General features: G+C 35.1%; 1 protein-coding gene across 27 annotated transcripts in view; it reads left to right on the top strand.

The window, feature by feature from the left end:
- Positions 1–26,126, top strand: part of ROBO2 (roundabout guidance receptor 2) — a 1,364,435-nt gene that overhangs the window by 1,235,281 nt on the left and 103,028 nt on the right. For 16 of the 27 annotated variants that reach the window (XM_045384403.2, XM_015445438.3, XM_045384359.2 and 13 more), the window contains exons 6-8: positions 720–847; positions 5,498–5,509; positions 24,434–24,558. In XM_045384403.2, coding sequence (XP_045240338.2) covers positions 720–847; positions 5,498–5,509; positions 24,434–24,558 — 265 coding nt within the window. The remainder of the gene's footprint in view (positions 1–719; positions 848–5,497; positions 5,510–24,433; positions 24,559–26,126) is intronic. The other 11 variants (XM_015445439.3, XM_074033673.1, XM_045384387.2 and 8 more) reach the window with 1 other exon arrangement.

The following is a 26,126-nucleotide window of genomic DNA, read 5'->3' as shown; positions in this document are numbered from 1 at the left end:
ATTATAATTTCTTAGAATTAAATAAGAATATATTCTCATGCAAGTACTCCCAAATTTTTGGTGTTATGTTTTCTGACCCACTTTGTTGGTCTGCTTCATTAATGAAGTGGAGGTAAAACCATAAATGCACGTGAACAAGCTGAATATGTGCATTTCCAAAAATCACTCCAAGGCATGCTGATGTTTCAGGTGTTAATATTCCTTATTTAAAAATTGATTACGCACCCTTAATTCTTTTACCTAATGCCCATTTTGTCGATTTGCCAACAAATAAGAGAAAAATTTTGTTCTTTAACATATTTCAGCTCTCTAATATCCAAGGTGCCTAAAAATAAATTGTATTATTGAACACAGTGTGACTAACAAACTAGTGAAATATAACTCACCAAGAAACTGAGATTGTGTCTATCTTCTTTAGTAGTCAAGAGCTACCACATAAAGGTCAAAGTGCTAATTATGCCTTTGATAGTTGTGCAGTGGAAAGAATTGTCTACGTATGTGAAGTATAGGTAACTGACAAGCAGCTGAAGATCAGATATGAAATTGATTTTATTAGCAATACCTTTAATCTAAGTAATTGCACTTTATGGCTGATTTGTGTGTGTATGTATTTGTGTTTAGGTAACATACAGTTTAAAAAGAAAAAGGAAGATGATTACTTCATGTTATTATCCATATAGCGAATACTATTTAATAAAACCAGTTCATATTCTACACAGGTATGACATCAAAGATGATTACACACTAAGAATTAAAAAGACCATGAGTACAGATGAAGGCACCTATATGTGCATTGCTGAGAATCGGGTTGGAAAAATGGAAGCCTCTGCTACGCTCACCGTCCGAGGTAAGAGATTTAAGATGTCAAAGATAATTGAACCAGGACACTAGTATTTGGTTAAATTGGTAAGTGAACTTACAATCAAAATAGTGAATTATGCTGTTTTGTTGTACTAAAATGCCTAGATTTTGTGTCCTCTCTGTCATTAATTGAAATAAAATTATTTTCATTATTTGGTTCCACGTGATGGTAACTTAAAAGTATTAATTCTTATTTAGTAAATTGCTTATATGGTTTAAAGTTAATAGTTTATATGGCTTAAAAGTAAATCTTAAAAACAGATAAGATCTATACTACTCTTTCCATTTCCATTGCTTTCAGCTACTGACTGCTTTTAAATGTCATCAGTTTCGAAGGTCCTCTCATGTTTTCTGTTTACTAGTTTGTCACTTTGTCACTTTGTACTAGTAGCATACTGTTTTGAAGTTCTTTTTAATGTCGGCATTCAAAACAGCAATCTGAAAAAACTAACAATGCTTCCAAAGGTGAAAATGAATACAGAGGCACTCTCCAGACTTGAGATAATCTGATTTAGAGACTGATTTGTGAAGTTCAGTGGCCTTAAATAATTGAAATAGTCAGTGCTGCTCTAGTAATAACTTTCACCTTCTGAGTGTCATGCACTTCCTCAGCCATGGAATAATGTTCACTTATAGACTCACTGGAGTTGCTTGTAAGTGAAAGAAAGCATTGCTTAACTTTACAGTGTACTAGAATAAATTAACTGTCTTTTCAGTGGAACTTGTTGATCACGGGAGGTAAATTATATAGTCCAAGGTACCAAGTAGTACCAAGTGGACACTTAACACTTACTCTTGAAATAGACATTACCCATGGAATCATTCACACTCAGAGAAAATCAAACAAAGATAGGCGAGCACATCCTTTCTCCCCCTACTAACTGTGCCTCCTTCTCTCATCCTTCGTGGTAAAGCGATTGGCTGCATGCTTTCTTCCGAGTCTCAGTTACATCTCACCCCACTTAGTCATACCTCAGACCCTCGTGCACCTTTGCTCCCAGAAGGTTTCAGAAGGTTAGGAGAAAGGTTTGGAGAAGCTGGAAGTTGCAGGAAAGGTATCAGGGATCCTCAGGTTAGTTTTTTGTGTGGTAAGAATAAGGGTTTTTGCCAGATTTATGATTTAGGCTTCAAATCATGAAAAACTCAGTTACCTCCAGGTTGTTATGAGGGGACAGGCACTTTGCACACCTGGAAAAATGTTGGTGCTTTTCATGCTGCTCAATTGCTCCATCCTTATTTCACCTAATCCATTTTTTTTCCTCTAGACATTCTAGTGTGAATTTAGATACAAAACATATTAGACAAAATTGACAGCTAGTTGCATAAAAACATTTTCACTCTTCATTACTTCACAGGTCATAAAGGACTATGATCATATATGAATTGAATATATAGATATATATATATGGATTATGTAGGATAAAAATCTGATAACCTTTGTAAGGCAATGAACACACTTGATTTAACCCACACTCTACGTGGATGACTTCATACGTTTGTCGTATGTTTGCTGGGCAGCTTATTGCAAAAACAATTCACTAGACCAAAGTATCCCCAAAGTTTTCTTTTCCTTTTTTTTTCTAAAGTAAATGGAAAACCATAATAAACAACCAGCCAATAAACGTCCCACTGGAAAACTATTTGCTGACTAAACGAATGGTGAGAAAACGTGAGGAGTTGTTTGTTGGTAGAAGCGGCAGGGCTGCTTCTATGCTGGAATGCTTGGGCGAGTGAGACTTGAAGTGGTCTGTTTGCCTTAAGACCTTTCCCAGCTAATTGTTTTCATAATTTGCTGAAAGTTTCAGGCTTAACATTTCATTTAACAAAGCATGCTCCTTAGGTGGGGATGTCTGAAGCTAACTTACCAAACTAATAGAAAACATTGTTTTTTTTCAATAGGGTTTATTTTTTTTAAATCAGCAAACCTTAAATGGCCTCTCCCCTAATCTATATCCTGTAGATGGATTAGAGTGTTTATTCTTTGTGGTAGGTATTTATCACCTCTCTAAGACTGAAACCTCAAAAACTGTGTTTAAAAAGATCACCTTAACACAATATAATATAGAGTAAAATACTGTTTAAAAACATTTATTTTTTACCATTAGGAAAAGCATTTGGGTTTTCTCATGCTAAGAGATTAACAGGAAAAAAAAGACAACACTGTTATCTATGACTTATTTTTTTTCTTTGCTAATTTTTCTATGCACATAAATGAAATGTGCAGCCTTTCTTTGGATTGTTTTATTAGAACAGGGTCAACTGACCCAAGAGGCCATGTCCATTTTCATCCATTTAATGCAGAGACACAGTTTAGTTTAATTTGCTGATTTTGAAAACATCCACCTGCTGGTTTTTTTTCCGGATAAAATGTTGCTAATGTAACAAGGACAAAAAAATGTATTGTGATGTTTCTGCTAAAACTTTATCGTAACATTCACATTAGCCAGTTGGGGAAAATGTAAGGGAGTTAATTGTCAAAATTTGAAACAGATCTACTCAGTTGTTTCCCATTTCAAAAATATGGTTAAAAAAAAACTATAAAGTGAGGCTGAACATCAAGAAGTTCCCTTTGCTGACTTGGCAAATGTAAAATTAGGAAGAAATGAAGCCAGTCAACAACAGACCTCCTTGATTAGACTTTTCATTCTAATCAAATAATTTATTACTAATAAAACTTTTTAAATGGCTTAAAAATGACAACACAAACTGCATATTTGCAAGCACATTTTCCCCATTTAAAAATTTTTAAATTTGCTTTGCATAAAGATCTCATTGGAAAAATAATACTGTTTCTAGAGCAATAAAGCCTTAATGTTTTGGAATTATTCTATCCTAAAATAAGACAGACATATATTTTATTCATTTAAAACATGATTTCTCACCACAGTTTCTTTTTTTTTTTCTTTTGTTAATATCCTACACTCAAAACGCCTTTTCATTTCTAAAGGAAACATTATGTTTGAAATTCAGCTTGAGATGGCAAGCTGAAAAGTGCAAATTCAAAGATGAAGAACAAAAGTTCTTTTTCTACTGGACATTTTGCCAATGCAAAATTAAGAGAAACTTCATCTGTTAGAATAAGCCACAACTTCACATTGTTAGTCTGTTATCTCTTTTTGATAGTTGATCTTGTATTCTGCTCCCCAATGCAAAATTAAGAGAAACTTCATCTGTTAGAATAAGCCACAACTTCACATTGTTAGTCTGTTATCTCTTTTTGATAGTTAATCTTGTATTCTGCTCCCCACTCCCCTGCAAAAAGAAAGAAATTATGGTACACTGGGTAACTTACTCCTCTTTTCCTCTAGCTATAGCAAACACGCCATATATGTTAGGACACATTAGGGTTCCACTACACCAGGCTTTTCATACCACTGCTACAATTGCCTTACTGCCTGTTGTCTGAATCTTTCCTGCTTTAATTGTGAACAATATTGTGAGACCATGGCTGTCATAGAGACAACTACGTTTTATGTTTATGGATTGCACAGAGCTGGTATTATGATGTATCCGTTAAGTGAATATGTGTAAATACGTGTTCAGTGGTGGTTCCTATCTTGCCCAGAGAGCCATCATCAACACAAAACCATTGAGACGTTCCAGAGTCACATTACATATGCGCTAGAACTGTATCTACTGAGATATGGGCGAACCACTGTTGAAAAAATTCTGTTTTTAATATCAGATTTCATGAAATTTCCTATACTACTCAGCATATTGTTTCTTCATTTGGATAACGGGATCACGTGTTTTACATATTTGTCTATTGCTTTTGCATAAAATGGTTTACCATCTAAACTCATAGAGTGTTATTCTTTTTAAGGAAAGGATTATGAAGCCCATGTGTATCTCTTACAATGTCTTTGCATTAATAACAGGGGCAGCCTATTACCACTGATTTTAGTGATTGAAAGTTATGGTATAATAAAAAAATGATAATTTGTTGAAGCAGCAGTTTGAAAGCCGTTCTCAGTGTGAACAAGAATCAACTTGTCAGTCATTGTTCCCTGCCCTCTGCCAAAAGAAGGAAAAAGCTTAACAGTAGTTAGGGAGCTACTGAGTTGAAATCTCTAAGGATGTTCCAACCTATTTGTTATATTTTCATCCACCCTGTCCATGGATGAAAAGTGATGTGATCTTAACTTATTACTGACTGAAAAGCAGCGTCAGGGGCTTTTCTGCAGTCCTTGTAATGGTTCTGACTAACCATGCTTAAAATCCAATTGCTATTTAAATCAGACAGCGAGGGCTTCTTTTATTGACATGACATTTGCTAGTCTGTGACTTGAATAGTGATATTCATCAGGTTTTTAACTTTGGGGTAACACAAGGCTGTTTAACTCAAGATCTTTGAAATAATAACTATAGTAAGTGATGATAAGACTTTACCGAAAATATCTCTCAAATTGCTTCTAGTCAGTCCTCGGAGTCAAAGTAATTATTTTCCTAGAATTATATTTATAACGCTCAATTTTATCAGACCCAGACATCTTGGTCATACTTGAATTGTGAGAATAGAAATCACTCTATTGTCCATACTTAAATGTAACATTACACATCATGCATTCTGATAATTTTTCTTTCTTTTTTTTAATTTCTTTTTTATGTTCTCACCACACCATTGTAATGTCTACAGCTCGCCCTGTTGGTAAGTAGCCATCCTTCTATCCACTAAGCATGGCTTTGCACAGTGCTTCATAACTCATGCGTAGTAAGATTTGACAGAGTGGAATTTATTTATTTTACCCGTGTTAAAATAGTACTTGAGACTGTCTGCTCTAAAAGTTTCTCCTGTTTTTTTTTAATCACATTGATAAACAATTTTGTAGTGACTTTTGCTACGTAGAACTAAGTAGGTAACAATTTTTATGTAAGAGAATAAATGAATGATTTATGTTTATGGACTGCTAGCTTTTCTTATAGGAGAAAAATATATTGTATTAGGATACAATAAGAAAGCATCACTATCCTTTTTTGTATGTATAAAATAATCAATTATTAGTTATGTTTGATGTTAAGATAAAAAGTTATGATTAAATTAAAAAGTTCTACGACTTTACACATTTCTTTTAAGTTACGCAGAGTCCCAGTATTTTAGGGATATTTTTAACTGCTGCATATGTATTGCCTGCATGCCTATTTAAACAAAATTAAGTAAAATGCTTTAAGTACATGCTTACCCTAAGTGGGGGAGGGACAGTGGAACTGTGTTCTTTGGCATGAAAAGTTAGTGTTTGTGGTTTTAATATATCTTATTTTTCATTTGGCTTTGTGAAATTAAAGTAAGTTAACAGCTTGCTTTTGCAGATATTTAAGTGGTAATTATTTGTAAACATTTGGAAGATAAAATATTTCAATCATTGACTTAATAAGCTTTCTGCGTCTCTTTTAAGCTTTAGTTTAATCCACTATGTTTAAATAAATTTTGGTAATTGTAAATGAATTGTACATGTAAATGAATAGATGGATGCATAAACGGATGGATGAAAAAGTGAACAAATTTAGTACACTGCTTCTTCAATATACCAAAAGATGCTTTAATAACAACTTATTCAATTTTGAGGGCTTTATAAATTGTCCATCTAGCTTCAAAAGCTTTCTTAATGTGCTGGCTTGACATTATTGACACTTGATAGATATGTTGGTTCAGACTCACACATTTTTCCCCCTTTGGTTGAAACAGTCATGGACTTTATTGTTAGACAGTATGTTTTCACATCGTCAGCAAACACGGTAAATATACTTTGGTTTCCCAATCTGACTTTCTGATCTGGTGTTTCTGAGCAATACTCCCTTTTGATTAGTAATTTAATATCCCTTATCCTCAGTGACGTCCTCTATAAAATGGAGAGAATAATACTGACTTATCAAAGCTGTTGCCGGAGGGGACTGAGTTTATGATTTATTTTATACCTAAAAGGCATTTTGTCTGCCAATGTTGGTAGCTATCGTATGCCTAGTTTCTGAGACATTACTTCACATTTTAATATTTTTGAAATAAAGCTATGGCTCACAATTAATTGAATCATAAGCTGTGGGATGTTTTTTGAAACAACGAGGAAATCAGTTGTGGTTTGTATAACTGAAGTTTGAAAATTGAAGGATATATTGTAATCGTTTTTAAGCCTTATTTTCTTGTATTTGTAAGGATTCCTATTAATGGTAATTTTATGTGTCTTTTGAATTACATACAAAATTAAGAAAAGAATGAGAAAGAATAAGATGATGCAGCAATAGACAAAGAAAGAGCTGATGGTAGACTACATGACCACTCTGTCAGATTTCTTTTTCTCAACATGTGTGAGCTAGTTTTCAGGTTCAGAAATTCACTCATTTATGTGTCAAATAAGAAAGCACGTTATTACATAAAGTAAAATAAAATAAGTGGGAACATTTATATATAAATTATATATAACAATGTTATAGATTATATATATAATAAAATGTATTAAGTGGAAAGATTGAGAATGATCTGACCCCTTTTCAGATGACTATGGAATACACAAACTTTGCAACCTTATTTAGAAGTTTTTTAAAGATATTAAGCACTGCAGTATTTATAGGAGATATGAAAATAGATGAATGATTGACAACATTTCTCAATAGAAAGGATGACAGTAGGTATTTGAAAATACAGGTTGGTTTTGCATTGGCAGCAGTTGTACTTATAAGCTCATGACTTTTCAAATGAAAAGGAACAGTCACATTTAAATTGCAGATCTTTATACACAGAAACCTTATGCCAATATACCATGACCACTTGATTTATATTATCTCACAAATTTTCAGAACATAGAATAAATAGTATATTAATAATTTCCAATATATTTAAAATCTGTAAACATAGGAAAAAGTACATTGATTTCAAAATGTGATATACACAGAGTATTGAGACGTATCTGTCATCTGCAAGATGTTTCAAAAGTTATTTCCATTTTTTATTCCTGTTTGAAATGATTTCTTAAATCCCCATTGGACTGGAACTAAAGAATAGCTTCTTGACACATTGTACTTTATTCTGGGGAAGTCTGTCATTTCATAAATCTATCTCAAATGACTTATGACAATGTTCAGAAATATAAAGAACTATACTTTAAACTTGACAACTACTATTAATTTTAAAAACTGAGTGTTCGATATGTTTTAATTGGATTACCAAAAAAGAGACATAATAAGGCAATTAACCTCATTTTTTTGTATCTACTTCTTACATCAATTTTAATTCAAGAACATAGATATCTGAACATTTATTGTATGATCAGAAAGTATAAGTCAAGTAAAATAATGATGACATATTAAAATTGTAGAAAAACTACATTATTATTTATATTTGTTAATGCACTAAAAAGCATGTTTTTCAACTTTGAAGCTCTTAGCAATAGCATAAAGGGTACTCTGCAAGGTAGAGACCAGAGAAAGGGGAGAAAAACCAGCTTTTAGTTCCAATATAAATTAGGTGAAGAAATATGTACCAAGTATATAACATTTAGAGAAAATTCCCAGCATAGTTTGTGTCTAGAGTTTTTGAATGAAAATTAGAAATCGTTGCAGATTCTGGAATACTTAGAGATTCAGGAACCATCACTATATTACTCACTGGATGAAACCTTTGATGGTCTGTGTAGAAAGCCCCCGTTAGAAATAATTACAAACCCCCAAACTGAGAATTTTGTCTAAATGGATGACTCTTATGCAATGCATTTGCGTTAAAGAATTTGCAACTCTATACAATCGCAGTTGGAATAAACTCCTCTGGCCTGTATTTAGAGTTTTCCTCTAGGTGAACTTAGAGGACGCCCCAGTGTGGGAGGTATTACTGAAGGCAGACGTTCACATACTTGCCAATTGAGGAAAGCGTTTTACGGATTTCACTTGTGCATCTGCAACGTCACCAATGGGTCCAAACGAGCTCTTTAATCTAATGTTCATATTTGCCGGCTGCCACAAAATCTGGGCAACTATCACTTTAATAATTAAAACTCCACAAGCCCTTTCTGTGGTTTTGACGTTTTACTATTCCAAAGGCATTCTTTATACGAAAAGAAAAGTACATCGTAGGACGTAGTTAACTATGAATGCTGAAATATTCATTTGTTTATTTGGAAAACTCTTCTGATGAGGAAACTGACAGAAGAAAATGGTCTAAATAGGGATAAATATCTTGCTTCCTATACCCATCTGTCTTATTTTTTTATTGGAAGCCTCTCCCGAGCTTAAAAATAAAAAAGAACATCTATTTTGGAGATGGGCAACACATTTTTTCCTAGCAGCAACTCAAAACATGATGAGTAATTTGGAAAGGAACTGTCAAATCTACCAGCTGCCTTGCTTAGGAAGCTGTCCTGCCCCGTTTGGTAACGTGTGTACCATATGCTGGATGCTGATTGCCTGGAGGATGAAACTGAAAGCCAAGTACTTCACGTGAAACTTGTTTAAAATAGCAAAAACAAACTGACAATACACAACTTGATGGAAACTTCTAAGTATTTTCTAACTTAGTGACCCGAAAGCGTGTTTCCTTTTGATGGAAAAATGGAATTGGCCACACAAGAATTTAGAAGTAATAAGAAGTACACATGTTTTTTGGCAAAATTCACCATTTAAAAATTATTTTTTAAAAGCAGCAGCCACTACTCTAGACAGAGATCTATAGGGACATTTTTTTTTTTTAATATTTCAACGGCTTAACCACAGTAATTAAATATGCCATTTTAGAAAGTTCCATTTTATGAGTTGAAGCAAAGTTTTGTTAAAGCATGTTTGAAAGCAGTTTATTCTGAGACCACCAAGAAGTCAAAAAAAAAAAAAAAAAGGTTTGTGATTGGAAAATTCATTCAAGATGAACTGTAAATCTGACGTTACTTAAAGAATAATGTAACAGATATTTTGATGCCCCCATCTCCCATCCCAACTTGAAATTTGGAAAATATAATGTGCTGTACATAATTTGATATTGGAACTATCACAGTTTTTTTTTAAATCAGAAAACCTAAAAGGTATTATGTATGAACCTTTTCATGTTTGGATGCACTTTTTGCAAAAGATGTTCTAAGTGTACCTTGAAAGGAGACCTAGACTTTTATTTCTTGCATCCTTTTCTTTGGACAAGCTGTTACCCCATGACCTGAGGTAATCATCTCCCGCCTGAGAGCTCTTAATGTTTCCTGCACCTGGCGCTAATTAGCTACTTTATTCAGAGTCTCATTTAATTATTATTAAGCATCACGCTTTCCGTTGCTCCATATGTTTTGATTAAATGGTAGGTTTAAAAAACACATTCTGTTTTATCTTCTATATTCCAACTGAGTTTCCATGATGTGAAACGTTTAAAATATCTTAAGCTAATGTTCATTTCTAAAGTGAAACACGAGCGTGGATTACTTCTCAGGCTGAGCTGGTTCTAGCCTTGTGTACGTGACAATGTCTGTCCACTGAACAGGAGGAGAGGCCAGGTATTAAATTACTCTCACACTTCTTTTTTTTTTTTTTTTTTTCTCCTTTCAGAACTTGGTAAAAATGTTCTATTGTCTTGGTATTGAATGGTATTATAGTGAAGTCTGAAACTCACAAAAAATATAATTTTTTCTTGGCTGGGATGTTCTTTTACCATATGAATATACATGCAGTCCCTTCTTTCAAGTAACTTTGCTTAGTTATGTCTTGGTTATGATCGTCCTGTATGTAATATTTCTAGGACACAACGAGCCACTTAAATCTGCCACATCTATGCTTTAATTTGCTTTACTTCAATAACCTTTTCTTCTGTTTTATCTTTGATTTTTTTTTTTTCTGTTTTACTTTCTCATTTCTTCAAATACGTTGGTTATATTGGCTTTCCTTAGTCTCAATTTCACATTTATCAACTTCTCGATAATAATTTCAGTCATTTTTATTTAATATTGTATATTTCTCAATGACAGTATACCACGTCTCCAACTTTTAAAATTGCAATCATTATGTATTTCTTATTTCTAAAATATAATCTAATTTTTTTGTTCTTTGTTGTTTTCTTGTTAAGCTCTAATATGAAATTCTTCATCTTGTCTTTTAGCCTTTGTACCCCTTTTTTAGTTTTTAAAAGAGAGATTTCATTGTATATAATTTCATTTAGACTATGCCTGCCTAAGTATTTATTTTTATTGTTTCTGCATTTCTTTGAGTAATTTTTGGAAGACACAGGTTCTTTATCTCTTTTTAATTAATTACATTCCTTTTCTGTCATGAATGAAATAAGTACTTAGTTAATATACAAGTTTGTGTTAAATTTTGTTTTGCATAGTTCTGTTTTGGTTACTGTCTGATTATTCATTTTCTAGTTAGCTCTGAAGACTAGAGTTTGCGTATTTGGAGAAGAGAAAATGTGAAATAGCGGGGTAATTCAATAACCCCTATTTGGAATGTTGTTTTTCATATCTTACTAAAAACATACTATTTTCTTCTCAGTATTATACTAGGCCTGGTGATACAGAATCACCCTTTTTAAGTTATGAACTGTGTGCATTTTCCTATAGAACTCTCTCCTCATCTTCCTTTATACTCTCTGCTTCATCATAAGGATGGTTTTCAGGTGTGTCAGTTTTCTATTGCTGCATAAAAATGACCACACATCGAGCAGTTTAAAACCATGTCATTCTATAGGTCCAAAATGCAGGCAGTCGCAACAGGGTTTTCTCCTCACGGTCTCACAGACCCAAATCAAGATATTGGCCAGGTGGCGCTCTCCTCTGGAGACTCTCCAGAAGAATCCACTTCAAAGTTCCTTGTGGTGTTTGTCAGAATCTGGTCCTTTGTGGTTGTAGGACTGAAGTTCTCACTTCCTTGGCTGTTAGACAGGGTGACTCACTGTTTTGAGTGACTGCTCTTCAGCTTTCGCACATCGCTGCCGCCGGTCTCCACAGCCAGCGGGGGTACCCTGAATTCTTCATGTGCTTGCTTTGTAGCTCTCTGAGGCCTCTTTCTGATATCAGCTAGAGAAAATGTCCTGATTTAAAGATCCAGAGTATTAAGTAAGGCCCAGCTGATGAATCAGCCCATTCTAAGGCCAACTGATTAGTAACCTTAAGTATATCTCTAAATATTTTTTGTAACTTAATATAATCATGAAAGTATTTCCAGGAAGGGCCTGCCTGAGGTCGTGGGGCCTCAGAATTCTGCCAACTACAGTAGGCTTTTTTTTTCTTTCTTCCTTTCAATACTTCTTCCTCTGCCTTCTGAATGTTAGCTTATTTTCTACAGTTATGTCTCATATTTCCCATGTCTCACTCTACTTTAAGTGTTATTTTTCCCATAAAAGGATCATGCGATGGGCTCTCACAATGATGTTAGATAATTTTTGTGCAACTGGTGTTGATAAAGGATTAAGGCTAGTTAGGTTGGTGTCCAGTTAGGTTGGTGTCCAGTTAGGTTGGTGTCCAGTTAGGTTGTTGGTGTCCAGTTAGGTTGTTGGTGTCCAGTTAGGTTGGTGTCCAGTTAGGTTGTTGGTGTCCAGTTAGGTTGTTGGTGTCCAGTTAGGTTGGCGTCCAGTTAGGTTGGTGTCCAGTTAGGTTGGTGTCCAGTGTGCTTCCTCAGTTTTCTTCAGACTTTACTGTACTTGGCAGGGGCACTTCATAATTCGTGGTTTAGGGGCTCTGGTGGTTTTTCCTTATTATTCATGTCTTTGGTTGTGCTCAATACAGGAAAGTGAAGTAATATAAGCCTTTCCTCAATTATCTTAACCTAAACACCAAAAGTTTGAATAATCATCATTTTTGGAGTCTCTTCAAATAAAAATAAAATAAATATGAAGTATTTTTATTTAGTACTTAAAATTAAAGTACTATAAATATTAAATATCAGGATAATATAAATACTCAGGTTCAAAACAGTATTATGAGATTAGTATTAAGAGGTTTCACTGGCTGTGTCCGGAAAAAATCACATGAACATTTGAATTACGTATTTGAAGAAAGTCAGACTTTTCATAAGTTGCTGCACTTTGTATACAGAGATGTCATGAGACATATACTATAAAATAGATCTAAGGACATGTGCTGCACCTAAATATGCATGGTATTTGAATGGCTACACTACTTACTTAAACATATTAAATGTCACTCAAGGCAAGAGTACACAATTAGATTTATTAAAAATATATAAACTAGCAAACTGTATTACATTTTGATTTAAAATATATCTGAATGCCTTTTAAAATCTCACTTATGGCAAGTATTGCTTTCCAGATGTACTGAGGACATTATTTTCATTTCCCCGACAAAACTATCAGCTCTTTGTCAGTAAATACATTGTTATATTTATCCTTCTGCTGCCTCTAGGTCTAGCATCACACGTGTGGTGGGGGCACACAAATGTTGGTGCAGTTAATTGATACACGCAAATGCATACATAGGTAATATTTGCCTAGAAAATGTTTATGCAAGCAGCTTTAAATAGTGCTATAAAAAGATTAAGCAACATTAATGGTAACAGGCCAATCACATATTCCCCATTCTGCTGGTAGGAGATAAAATACAACAAAAAGAAGGCACTAATGAGCTAGGATGGTGACTTACTAAGCGTGTAATTAATGTTATTAAGAAACATTGCAGTTGCATATTAAAATTCCGTTAACTAAGCATCCCTTCAGCATCAGTACATTTGTTCCTTGGTTTCAAGTTTTTCTTTTTTTTTTTTCTGATTGGCATCTTCATGCAATCTTTTTCTAAAAAATGAGATAATGGGATGTGATCAGCCCTCGTGGTTTAGCTGGAGTGCTGACATGACAGTTCTGGCAAGTTGACAGGTTAAGTGAGTGAAAATGGATGTCTTGTCTCACCATTTACTTGAAGAGCCATTTTAAGCTATAGTTTCTCTCTCTTTACTCCCACACTTACAACCCCTTCTATCCCAGATGTAAGAAGTCAAGTTTTCCCAATTTAGGAATTTAAGATCTTGAAAGAAGTTTTTCACCACTTTAGTCTTCTGCTGGTCAAAAATGAGATCATTTCTTTACAAACAATGAGTTAATTTCTCTAATAATGAATTAGTTTTTAAGTTAATAGCACTTTTTATTGCCTATAATGTGTATACACCTATGTATATTTAAAAGTTCTGTGAAACTTGCATGGTGAATCTCATAATGATTTCCATAGTTACATGACTTCCTATACCTACCTATAATTAAGGAAATCTATTTTCATAATCTGAAATATAATAAAGTTTAAAATTACCTGCACATGTGCCCACCTTATTTACAGTGTGAGTAAACTATTACTGTTGATTGCAATGTAGAAATATTTAATATGATTCTAGGATTAGAATGAACTTGCTAAACCCAGTAAAGACCATTTAGATGAAAAAATACATGGTTCCACTCCCACAATCCCTCAGTTTAATTTCTGTCTGGTAAACTTGAACAATGAGCGAGTTCACAGTCGAATTATATTCTTTGCCCGAGGCCTTCAAATACCTAAGCTGACTAAAGGAGCACACCCATCTAGATTGCCTCAGGCACAAAGAAGCCAGGTGAGGGGAATGGTGCCTTGGGGCACTCTGAGAAACTTCTGTCTCTAACATACTGCCTGTGTTTTCCCCTCTGGAGAAACACTCTCCCACCCTCCCTTCCTTTCCAACTTAATCTAAAGGAACAAATCAAATTTGTTTCTTTCTCTCTTTACCCCCCTCTTCTTTTCTTCTTTTCTCACTCCTTCTTTTCTTCTCCCACTCTCCCTCCATCTCTTTCCTCTTTTTCTTCCTCTCTCTCTTTCTATGGTTTTTCCATCTGTAGAAGGCCAACTGAGTCAAGTTACTATTTTGCTTAGTATGTATGTATTACAACCTTCATTGTATTGTAACATGTCACAACACAATTGTAACACGTGTTGTAACATGCTTGATTATTTCCATGAATGTCTCTTCTGGTAGGAGGTGACTTCCAGAGGACAGAGATCTTGGTACCCTCTGACACAAAATAAAACCACTAATGTTATTTTAAAAATAATTGAATAGTATTATGAATTGAATTGCCATGTAACATCTGAATTCATTTTTGTAGAAATTTATTACTGTGGTATGTTCCAGTAATGTTTTGCCTTCAAAAACAAAAATATAAGTGTTAAGGCACTGACCCAAGTATAAAATGGCTATGTGCTTGTAGCTGTTCATTATAACACTGTTTTTATGTGCCTGCTTATGAGATCTAAAAATGTAAGACATCTTGAACTGAGTTAACTCTTTTCAGAAGCATTCTTTCCATTCTAGAATGATTATTTCATTATTTCAAAATCAATATTTCATTTTGATATTTACATTGTGCCATTTCAGGCAGGAGCACATTATATGTGACTCTAAATGAAAGAAAATGGTTTGAACCACTTTCACAAAACATATACATATTTTGGGGGTGTATGTGTATTACACTTACCAAAATAAATTCAGTGTTATTGGCCCTCCTTGGAATTGTTTTTACAGTTGCAACACATGGCAATTCAGAAGGCCACTTAATGTTATTTTGTAGTCATACTATGTAATTATTGGCTGACTTCACTGCCTTTTCAAGTAATCAGATTTTGAATAATTGAGGGTTTTTGTGGGGGAGGAGGTTCTGATATTATATGAACCCTCCAAAATGAATCTCACAATCAACAAATTCCAAGACTGTTTCCAAACTGTAAAGAGTAATAGCTGCATAATGGTAACATGTTTTACTCATACAAGGAATGAATGTAATTTGTATGTATATGTGAGACCTCTCCTGGGTGTCGAGTAAAATATAAAGTCTAAATTGATGAAGAATCTAAGGATATGATTCATGGTACTCATTCTATTCTCTTTATTTATTTTTTCGTATTTATGAGAGCAGTAAATCATTTAGTGCTTTTCCTTTTCATTTTGACATTGAAGAAGCACATATACATATATATGATTATTGTTGAAAGAAAAGGTATTGCATTAGTCTGTTCTCATGATGCTAATAAGGACATACCCAAGACTGGGTAATGTATAAGGAAAAGAGGTTTAATCGACTCATAGCTCTACATGGCTGGGGAGGCCTCATCATCATGGTGCAAGAGCAAGGCACGTCTTAAATGGCGGCAGCAAGAGAGTCCTTTGTGGGGGAACTCCCCTTTATAAAACCATCAGATCTGCTGAGACTTACTCAGTATCACAAGAACTGCAGGGTAAAGACCCAGTTCAAGGATTCAATTACCTCCCACGGGGTCCCTCCCATGACATGTGGGAATTGTGGGAGGTACAATTCAAGATGAGATTTGGGTGTGGACACAACCAAACCATATCAGGTATAGACATTGGTATTTTACTGTGGAATAAGGATTTTTATTATTAGCTACAAGTAAGTAGCTGGTGGCAAAGAATGTGTATCACTCATCTAAAGGGTTTATTGCCATGGACCCAATAAAAAACAAAACAAAATAGTTAATTAGAAAGGTAGGTAATTTAGCAATTTGATCCTTTGCTTTTTTTTTTTTTTTTTTTTGAGACGGAGTCTCGCTCTTGGCCCAGGCTGGAGTGAGCGGCGCCATCTTGGCTCCCTGCAAGCTCCGCCCCCCGGGTTCCCGCCATTCTCCTGCCTCCGCCTCCCGAGGAGCTGGGACCACAGGCGCCGCCACCACGCCCGGCTCATTTTTGTATTTTTAGTAGAGACGGGGTTTCACCGTGTTCGCCAGGATGGTCTCCATCTCCTGACCTCGTGATCCGCCCGTCTTGGCCTCCCACAGTGCTGGGATTACAGACGTGAGCCACCGCGCCCGACCATTTACATTTCTTGGAAATAGTGACAAATGAGTAAAATGTGATTAGTCTTTATAAAAGTGATTATTTTCAATCCTATATTTCTAATTTATATTTTCTATTATAAATACATTGCTTCCTCTGAGATGAATTATGTGTTAATACGCTTCAAATCAAACATTTCCATGGCAGTGTGTGTGCATTTCCAATATTATTAACAGAAAATCTTTGGAAATCAAATGAAATATTACAGAGTAAAAATTAAATAAAGTTAAATAAGTTGAAGAAACAATCATGTATAAATTAGAACCCAACCTGAGTTGAGTAAACATTTATCTCTTATTACTGGTCTATACTGCATTGTAAAGAAACGATTTCTCACTATCTGTTTCTTGTTGGTGGAGGCAAGCCTATGAACTAATTTTTGCAGAAACTTTTTTTTTTCTTCTTCTTTTTAGAGACGGAGACTTGCTCTGTCGCCCAGGCTGGAGTGCAGTGGCGCAATAGTCTCAGCTCACTGCAAGCTGCGCCTCCCAGCAGTTCTCCTGCCTCAGCCTCCTGAGTAGTTGGGATTACAGGCGCACCCTGCCATGCCCAGCTAATTTCTTTTGTATTTTAGTAGAGACGGGGTTTCACCGTGTTGCCCAGGCTGGTCTCAAACTCCTGAGCTCAGGCAGTCCACCCGCCTCGGCCTCCCAGAGTGCTAGGATTACAGGCGTGAGCCACCGCGCGCGGCCTTTTGCAGGAGCTTTTAAAACCCAGTGTTACACAATGCCTTTATTTGTCTGTAGTGCTTTTGTTAGTCTGGAATGTTGACTACTCATTTATAGTCCTGGGTTATAAATTTCCAACGTGGTGTAGCTGCACTCTCTACAAAAGGGCATATCAGAATCGGTTAGATTTGTATTCAGGTAACATATTTGAAACAACATATATCAGAATCGATTAGTTTTTGTTTCAAATCACCTATATATTTTTTTCAAACACCATATTTACTACTGCAATAGTAAGTCACTGTCACTGGTGGGTATGTGTCTAGGTATAATGCAATAGGTATGATAATATAGGTATATTATTCCTTAGGTATAATGAAATGGAAAAAATATTGAGTATTTGCTTTAGATCAAGGATTCTATTCTTTTTAAAATGTACTATTCCCAGGCATTCATTTAGTGTTTACTGTTTTGGGCTTTTCTAGGTGAAATAAGTACGCCATTTATATGCTAAATAGTAGACCGCACCCCATACCAGTAAAAACTTCAAACTGGACTGAGGAAGTCTGACACAGAGGCTAGGGAGAAATAGAGAAACAAGGCAATGCAAGCAAGAACAAGTACCTTAAATTGGAAAGAACACAAGACAAGCACAAGGTCAGAGATTGTTCAGGTTAATCATTGTTGACAATGAGGACCAAAGGATAAATGACATCAGGGTGGGTTAACCACAAGACCAAGCAAATGCCAGTGATTGAAAGGAGAGACTGCTGTGCTGAAATGCTGGAGCTAGTTTGAGGACAAATGAGTGTCAGGATTGGAAAATCTTAGATCAGCTGATGGAAGCCAAAATGCTACACTGAGGAGAATAATTTGCAAGCATTGCTATGATAAGAATTGTAGGTTTTCACTGTGATGAAATGAAAAGCACGATAGGTTTATGAATAAAGAGTGACTTGAAGAAAGTGTACTTAAGAACGGTTATACTTCTAGGTAGTATAGAAAGAGAAAGACAATGGGTTTTATGCTACCCTAATGATAAAAACAATTATTCAGGGAAAACATAATGTTATTATTTTTCAAATCTTTATAGCGTATTGGAAATTATGGCATTAAAATTCTATCATTCTTCTTGGTGTTAGATATGACCCATTTTTAGTTAATCAGATCTTGGTTCAAAGGGAACCAAATTAATCTGGCATCTCAGTGTTTAAGAGTTCCTCCTGTGGCATTGGAATAAACCAGAAATCAAACCTGTCCTCCAATCTAATTTAACTTTCAGAAAGCTGTGTTTCTTGCATGTTCTCACTTTTAAGTGGAAGCTGAACAATGTGAACACATAGGCACAGGGAGGGGAACAATACACACTGGGGCCAGTCGGGGACAGTGGGGGCACACGGCGGGAGGGAGAGCATCCGGAAAAATAGCGAATGCATGCTGCGGTGAACACCTAGGTGAGGGGTTGATAGGTGCAGCAGTTCATCGTGGCACACATCTACCTATGTAACAAACCTGCACATCCTGCACACACACAGCGGAACTTCAAAATTATAAAATAAAATAAAATAAAATAATAAAGCTGCGTTACTTATGCCCTTCATAAGATTCAGTTTACTAGTTTTACTTCATTATGATAGTAGTTGAAACATAAGGCTTTTCAAATATTAATTGAGATAATGCCTGTGGAAGGGTTAACACAAACTCTGGCACATAATAAGCACTCAATTAATGTTAATTATTGCCATTCTATTAAATGGGTTGTGACTAAGTGAAATTTTAACTCAAGCAAATGATGGAAGAGAATGCTTCTTAAATATGCTTATAGAATATGTTAGTATTTAACAAGCAAATATATGAAATAGCAAAAACAATTCTACTTGAGTTTGTCAAAAAATTCAAAATGGCTATTATAGAATTAAAAGTTTATTCATCAGGCATAAAATTATATCCAAAGAAAAAGAGTGGCTGAGCATGCCTGTATTCACCCTGTGCCACATATGAATGGACCTAGCTGTTGCGTGACTCTCTCCGTGCTAATGCCTGCCATAGGAAGTCGTATTTTCCTGTTGAAACCACTCTGAACATGATGTGATTAACCTTGAGTCCCCCATCCCCTCATCTCAAAGCCCACCTCATGCCCAGCCTGTGCTTGCTACTCATGTTCAGCTATCTGATTTCCATATCACCCACTCGCACTCACTGGCAGACATTAACATAACAGAACTGTAGCGTGACTTTGATTGAGGCCAGCTTGGGCTGAATGCAGTATCAAAGCATAATTTAGCAGAAATCAAATCTAATTTACTGTGCATTGTATATAAATTCTCAAAACACAGTTTCAAGTGAACTGTCCCAGACCTCTAATCTTAATTGACCTTTTTATATTTGGGTCTACTTCTCTGGAAATCACACAACATACTTTTCTTACAGAGCTATTGTTTTGTAACTTGCAAGTGTTGATTAAACACTAAATTGTGCCATTCTGTTGGCTTCATCTCATTTCTAGTTATAGCTGAAGCAATAAGGTATAATCACTTGACAGATTAAGCAAGTAGGATATTACATCGTAGTTACAAAAGATTTTTCCAATGCTTTCAGGTTTTAGACACAATATAAATACATATTTTATAGTCTTCTCTCTTAGAGACATATAGGAGAATTGCCATTTTTATAACAGGCATATTCTTCTGGAGTTTATAACTCAATCTCTTTAATTCACATTGGGTTTAAACGTGTGTTTGGAATTGTCGTCTTGAGGACCTAGTAGTGTTTTTTTTTCTTTTTTTATACTTAATGGGAGTCATTATAGAAAATCTATTTTATGTATAGCACACTTAGTGCTATTGTGCTGTGTTGATAAAATGCCACCTCTGTCTACTCCCTCCCATTGGTGCCATCAGCCAAATACTGTCTTTTCAGACCATTCTCACTGCCACCTGGCAGAGACGCTGAAACTGTGCAGGGTTATTAGAAGAATTGTTGATGCAGTTTTTCATTTAAAACCTCAAAAATAAATTCCTTCAGCTGATATCCCTTCACAGAAGATTGCAATATAGATCTTGGGCAGGCAGAGAGTCTACAAAAGTAAAAGTAATTGATGCCATTTGTTTCTTTGGTCCACCTTCAGGTGATAATAGGAAAGGATGTGTATTTTCACAGACTTGAATACTCTTCAAAGTTTTTGCTTTGATAAATGTTTCCATATTTTCCATTTTTTTAAATTAAAAAATGATTAGATGATTTTAGTTCCAGCAAGATCAATGTGGCATAAGTTCTGGTGACAATAGTCTATTGGATGCATTTGAAACACAACACATTACAACTTGGAGTAAATGTACAATATAAATAAACATCACATGAAAATATATTTTGTAGGATAAATAACAGATGCTGACAGTTTTTTGTTAGTGGTCTTTAAAATAATCCAGTATTGGGTAAAAGTTCCAGAAATTATAATTTCCTGGCCTTTTTAGATTATACTATCAGTGGCAAATATTATGTCATGATTTTGCAGAATTTCTTTGTCCTTTAAAAGCCCTGATGAAATGGTATCTTCGGTGCTACTATAAATAAAAATTCTCAACTGGATTTTCTGCCCCAACTTGTGAAGATTTCCCAGCTCTTTGTCTTTGCTCTTTCTCTAATCCTCATCTACATTGCTTCTAAAGCACCCTTTCCAAAATATAAATCTGATTGTATCTTTCTTACAAAAATGTCTTTGAACAGATCTTTATGGTTTTCAGGACGAAATGTCACACCCGTTTAGCAGGAATCATCTGGTCCTATCTGTATCACCTCTGTGACCTAGATTTCTTTTATTCTCAGAATCCTTTACAAGCTCCTAAAAATCCAGTTCAATGGGTCTCTGCCTTATATGCTGCTTCTCTTTGTCCCAAGTGACCTTACCACTCTTCACCTAGTCAACTCTTACTTGTCCTCCAAAGTACAGCTCTAATGTGGCCATGCCCTAGCACTTTTTCTCTTTTTTTTTTTTTCTCACAACATGGCCTGATTGGTTCTGTTCCACTCTCTCTCCCCTGGTGCCCTCTGCATTTTTTTCTGTTTTCACTGAAAAAATTACATTTTGCCATTTTTGTGTATTTGTTTATGTATTTACTTGTAAGTCTCTGCCACAGGGCAAGAACAATTTTATTTGGCTTCCCATCTCCTGTAGCAACCAGAATGTATCATCATTTTTAGTTAATCAATATATTTTGTGTGACTAAATGGATGAATTATGTCTTTTCAGAAAAGTGGATGCATAGATGTGGTCATTTGTCAGTCCTTATTTTGAGGACTATATTTTAGCAGCTGTGTTAAAATTGTAGTATCTAGATGCCAAAAGAATTTTGCAAAATCACTCATCCACAAAAAAATTTTTCAAAAGTTTGAAAATTAAATTCATGGAAGTCTGTACTTCTAAAGGACACCTGATAATTTTACTGATAGAGATTGGTAATTTCTCTGGATAGATGAAGAATAATATACTTGAAACTATAAAACACATAAATATATGTTTATATTTCATTGATTTCATTTGATGATTTCAATCATGTTTATTCTCAGTTAATAAATTTAAAAAATTTATAAAGAAGGACTGTATAGAGTATCCAAGACGCTAAGGTTTTACTAACAACTTTTGTGAGATAATTTAAATTCTTTCTGGCCCAAAGCAGTACAAATTAACTAATAAGCTAAATAGGTGATTTTTACTCAAGTCTTTTAAATGACTGATTTTGACTCAACTGAGTTTTGAATTTTTAATAATTTTAGATACATGCTAAATTATTCAGCACTTCTCACTTAGCAAATGTCCATGTTGACACTCTTATTTTTCTTTATAGAATTACAAAGAGATACTCAACTTTTTCATAACAAATATAATTTTTCTACAATATTGCAGATGACAGAAACAAACCTTAAATGTTTTTTTGGTACAAATACCTGGTGGTTTCACATTTCTACTGAAAAAAAATGGTCACTGCAGTGTTTTAAGAGTTTTCTGTAAGGTAATTTTGTAACATTGATTTAAACTATCATTTCTATTAGAAAACATGGAAAAAAATCAATGTATCTGCTGATTCAGGAGAATTGCGTAGAAATAACAAGAAGATTGTAAGAAGCAACTAATCTCCTGAAAATACAAGGCAACACATACCATGCTCTGTTCAAACAGATTCATAAATCTGGGTTTTCCATACTGCTAGAATGAGTCTTCTGTTATCTATAGTTATAGAAGAAAATTTCTCTTAGTAGATTTATCCCATCTGTCCCTGGGGTATGTGTTAGATGTGTTGAACTAGGAGGCAGTATAATAGAACACCAAAAAATAAGTCAATACAAATCCCAGTGAATTGTTTGGAAAAATGCTGCTGCGTTTTCCACGCTAGCGTTCTTGTAAGGCTGAGGAATTGGTTTCACGTTTGGGGCTGCTCTACATTCACCCTCTTCTTGGACCTGCACTTCTTTTCTCCTGAAGCACTGAAATGATTTCAAGTGACAGTTTTTACCAGATGTCACTTATGGTTAGAGGGTTTTAAAGTACCACTAGGTTATAAAAATTAGAGTTGATTTTAAAGTGTTTTCTGTCTCCATTTTCTAGCCTAAGCAGCTAGTTTAAGTGGAAATAGATTATTACAAAAGTCATGGAATAAGCACGGTGTTTTCTGTTCAACAAAAATGGGTTTTGGTAGGGAGATGCCCTTGTGAAAACTTCCAGTTATACTGTCTTTCCCTTTATTCTCTCAAGATCATTAGACCACCGTTTAAATCTGAACTTTCTTAGGATTTTTACCCCCATCCCTTTCTTTTATTTTCTGTTGGAGTTACTTATGTCTTCGTCTCATTAGCTTCACCTGTACCATTTTAATAGCCTCCCAGTTAGACTCCTTGTTTTACGGACTAAGTGCCTTCCTCTCCAATCCATGCTACATTCATTAGAGGGTTAAAGCAGCCAAAAATTATCTTTTGCATCTGTCACTTTTCAGCTTAGAAAAAATCAGAATAAAATCCTCAGTTTGACTTCTTAAACCCTCCTTTGTAGCCAAAAGTGTTTACATAACTTGGACCCTCCATCCTGCCAAATTACACACTGTATCCTACGGTTGTTCTCGCTTCTTGTACTTTGCTCCATAATCTCCTTGTTTGGCATGTGTTCATTTTTCCGTTTACCTCAAAGCTACCATAATGCCCATTTTCTACACAGAGCTTTCTGTAGGTTTTACAACACCAAGGGATTTCTTTCTCCTAAGTTTTATTATATTTATTATATATACAATAACTTAAATTCTCCTCTGCTGTGCTCTGAGATCACCTCTATCATTGCACTTCCCACAGTCTTAGATAAGTGTTGATTTAATTTTGTTTTGGTTTTCATCATTGTCATTGTGTTTTTCCTTTCCATTAGACTATAAGCTCCTTGATGGCTTCAGGATAAAAGCTTCTCATCTCTGTATCTTGAGTGCCCAGTAGGGGAACATAGTAATTACTGGACTAATCTTTATCTATCTATATGAAATAAATTAGATTGAGTCAACCATTCAGTACATTTATTTATATTGCTTATTACCCTTGTATGTAATTCCCATCTCTTCAATTCTTCAATGTCTTTAATCTTTCAACTCTTGAATTCTAGATATAAGCACTTTAAGAATAGGGGTCATATTTTATACCTTCTGGTATCCCTGTGCCTTATATAATTCTTGCAGTTACTATAAAAACAGCCAATGCTTGTCAATAAATTGACTTTAGAGGAAGGAGATGGTTGAGTAAGAGTGATTCTTTTTTTATCTTTATTTATTTAAAAAACAGAACCAGCTTGAGGATCCATGGTTTTCCTTAAAAGTGTTAAAATCATTAAAAAAATCTAACTTTCTATGCAAGGATATATACGCCAAAGGATTACAATGTACAACATTTAAAAATACGTCTGCTAAAAATTTTGCTTCTTTCCTCACATTTGATTGAATATAATGTCTTTCTTTTTTGTGTTTTGAGAAATGTGTAAAAGTAAATAATAGACTGTAGTCGCTCCCTGGCACTGAACAAGCAACATAGTACCGTATTTTCTCCCTGATGTATTTTTCTTTGTCGGTGGTTGATATTTACACACTTTCTTTTCTTTTCAATTATAGCTCCCCCACAGTTTGTGGTTCGGCCAAGAGATCAGATTGTGGCTCAAGGCCGGACGGTGACATTTCCCTGTGAAACGAAAGGAAACCCACAGCCAGCTGTTTTCTGGCAGAAAGAAGGCAGCCAGGTGAGCGTGAGGCTTCGCTGCGCTTCTGACATCTCGGAACTTCTGCTGTCTCTGCTGCTCCTGAAACCTGCCTTGCTTCTCTTGTTCTCAATGTTTGAATTCATTTTATTTCTGAAAAAGAGAGTGGTGAATGTAAAACTAAGTGGGAGTCAGATGTTCTAGTAATAGCATTCTTTATTTTCTAGTATTAATCTTTTCAAAATTCTGTCTCTTACACACAACAGCAATAAAGCAATATAACAAAATTATCGTTAAAAGTCACACCAAAACCTCTGTAGCGATTTAAAATCTGTTAAGGTGAAGCTAATTTTGTTTTCTTGTATTGAGTTACGTGGTATGATAGAGTCTCTGTGACATGGAAAACAGTCAGAAAGATTTTTTTTAATTGACCCAGAATTTAATTTCAATCCTCTCTCTTAAATACACAGCATAAATGACTGTTCTTATCCTTAATTAAAGCATGCTTCCATTTAAGAGTAGGATAAATCTTTTCCTTCTGCGTTCCTCCTGGACTCATCCGTAGTGTGGTTAGACAGGAAATAATACGTAGTACCCTAGAAGGAGCCCATACCTTGTCTTTGTTCTGCCCTGGTTTGTCCTCTGCAGGGCCCTCTCTGGGCAACATGGCCTCTCAGAGCCTTTATGAAAAGTCAACTGGATACACTAGTTTTCTCATTTAGAACTTGGTCCAAACTTGGACAACTGCTTAGCTTCTAGGTTCGTAGGCAATGAGTAAAATTTCCAGCTAAAACTAGATCAAAAATTGTGTTGTTTGCAAAATAATGTGTCCATGCATTCCCATGGGACCTGGAGATATTTTCATTCTAAACTTTCTAGAAACATGCACTACTAGGCATATTCTGAGGAAGAGACCTCCTGGTGGTCTTCCTCACCACATTCTGTTATTACTACACGTTCCAGAAGAATTTCCTTGGGAATAATGGAAATCATTATTAAACGTCTCTGGAAATATAAAACCTTGGCCAGAGATGGGAAATACAAGTTGCATTAGAGGACTCTGTTGATTAAACTTACATACATTTATCTGCAACATACATGTGTGCAAGGAAGCCTTTAGAAGTTCTGTTCAGCCGTTATCTCTAACTGTTGTGGGTTTCTATAAATTCCTGTGCCAGCTCATAGTGGGCAGTTCTAACAGCTCAGTCTGGATGGATGAATGGCATTTTATTCCTCACTCAGCTCTCCTTGTTGGAGTCATTCCTCTTGTGACTTGTGGAATATAAGTGTAGTGATGGGAATGTAAGGAAAGGTGATGGCCATTGCCGTATCCAACATCAGAACTGTTCCACGTCTTAACTCTCAAATCTTCTTTATAATTTAGTAATTATAAAATAAGTTTCCACACATAGAGTTCTTTGACTGTTTGCTTTAAAATTCAGATGTTAGTGTCTCAGACTCTAAAGTGTCAGGCAGCATGACAATTAAACATATATACACACACACATAGACACACACACATATACACACACACCACACACATACACACATACCACACACATACACATACACACACACACACACATATACACACATCACACACATACATA

Source organism: Macaca fascicularis, chromosome 2 (assembly GCF_037993035.2).
Source record: "Macaca fascicularis isolate 582-1 chromosome 2, T2T-MFA8v1.1".
Classification (NCBI taxonomy): Eukaryota; Metazoa; Chordata; class Mammalia; order Primates; family Cercopithecidae; genus Macaca; species Macaca fascicularis.
This window is presented reverse-complemented; position numbering and strand designations above follow the sequence as displayed.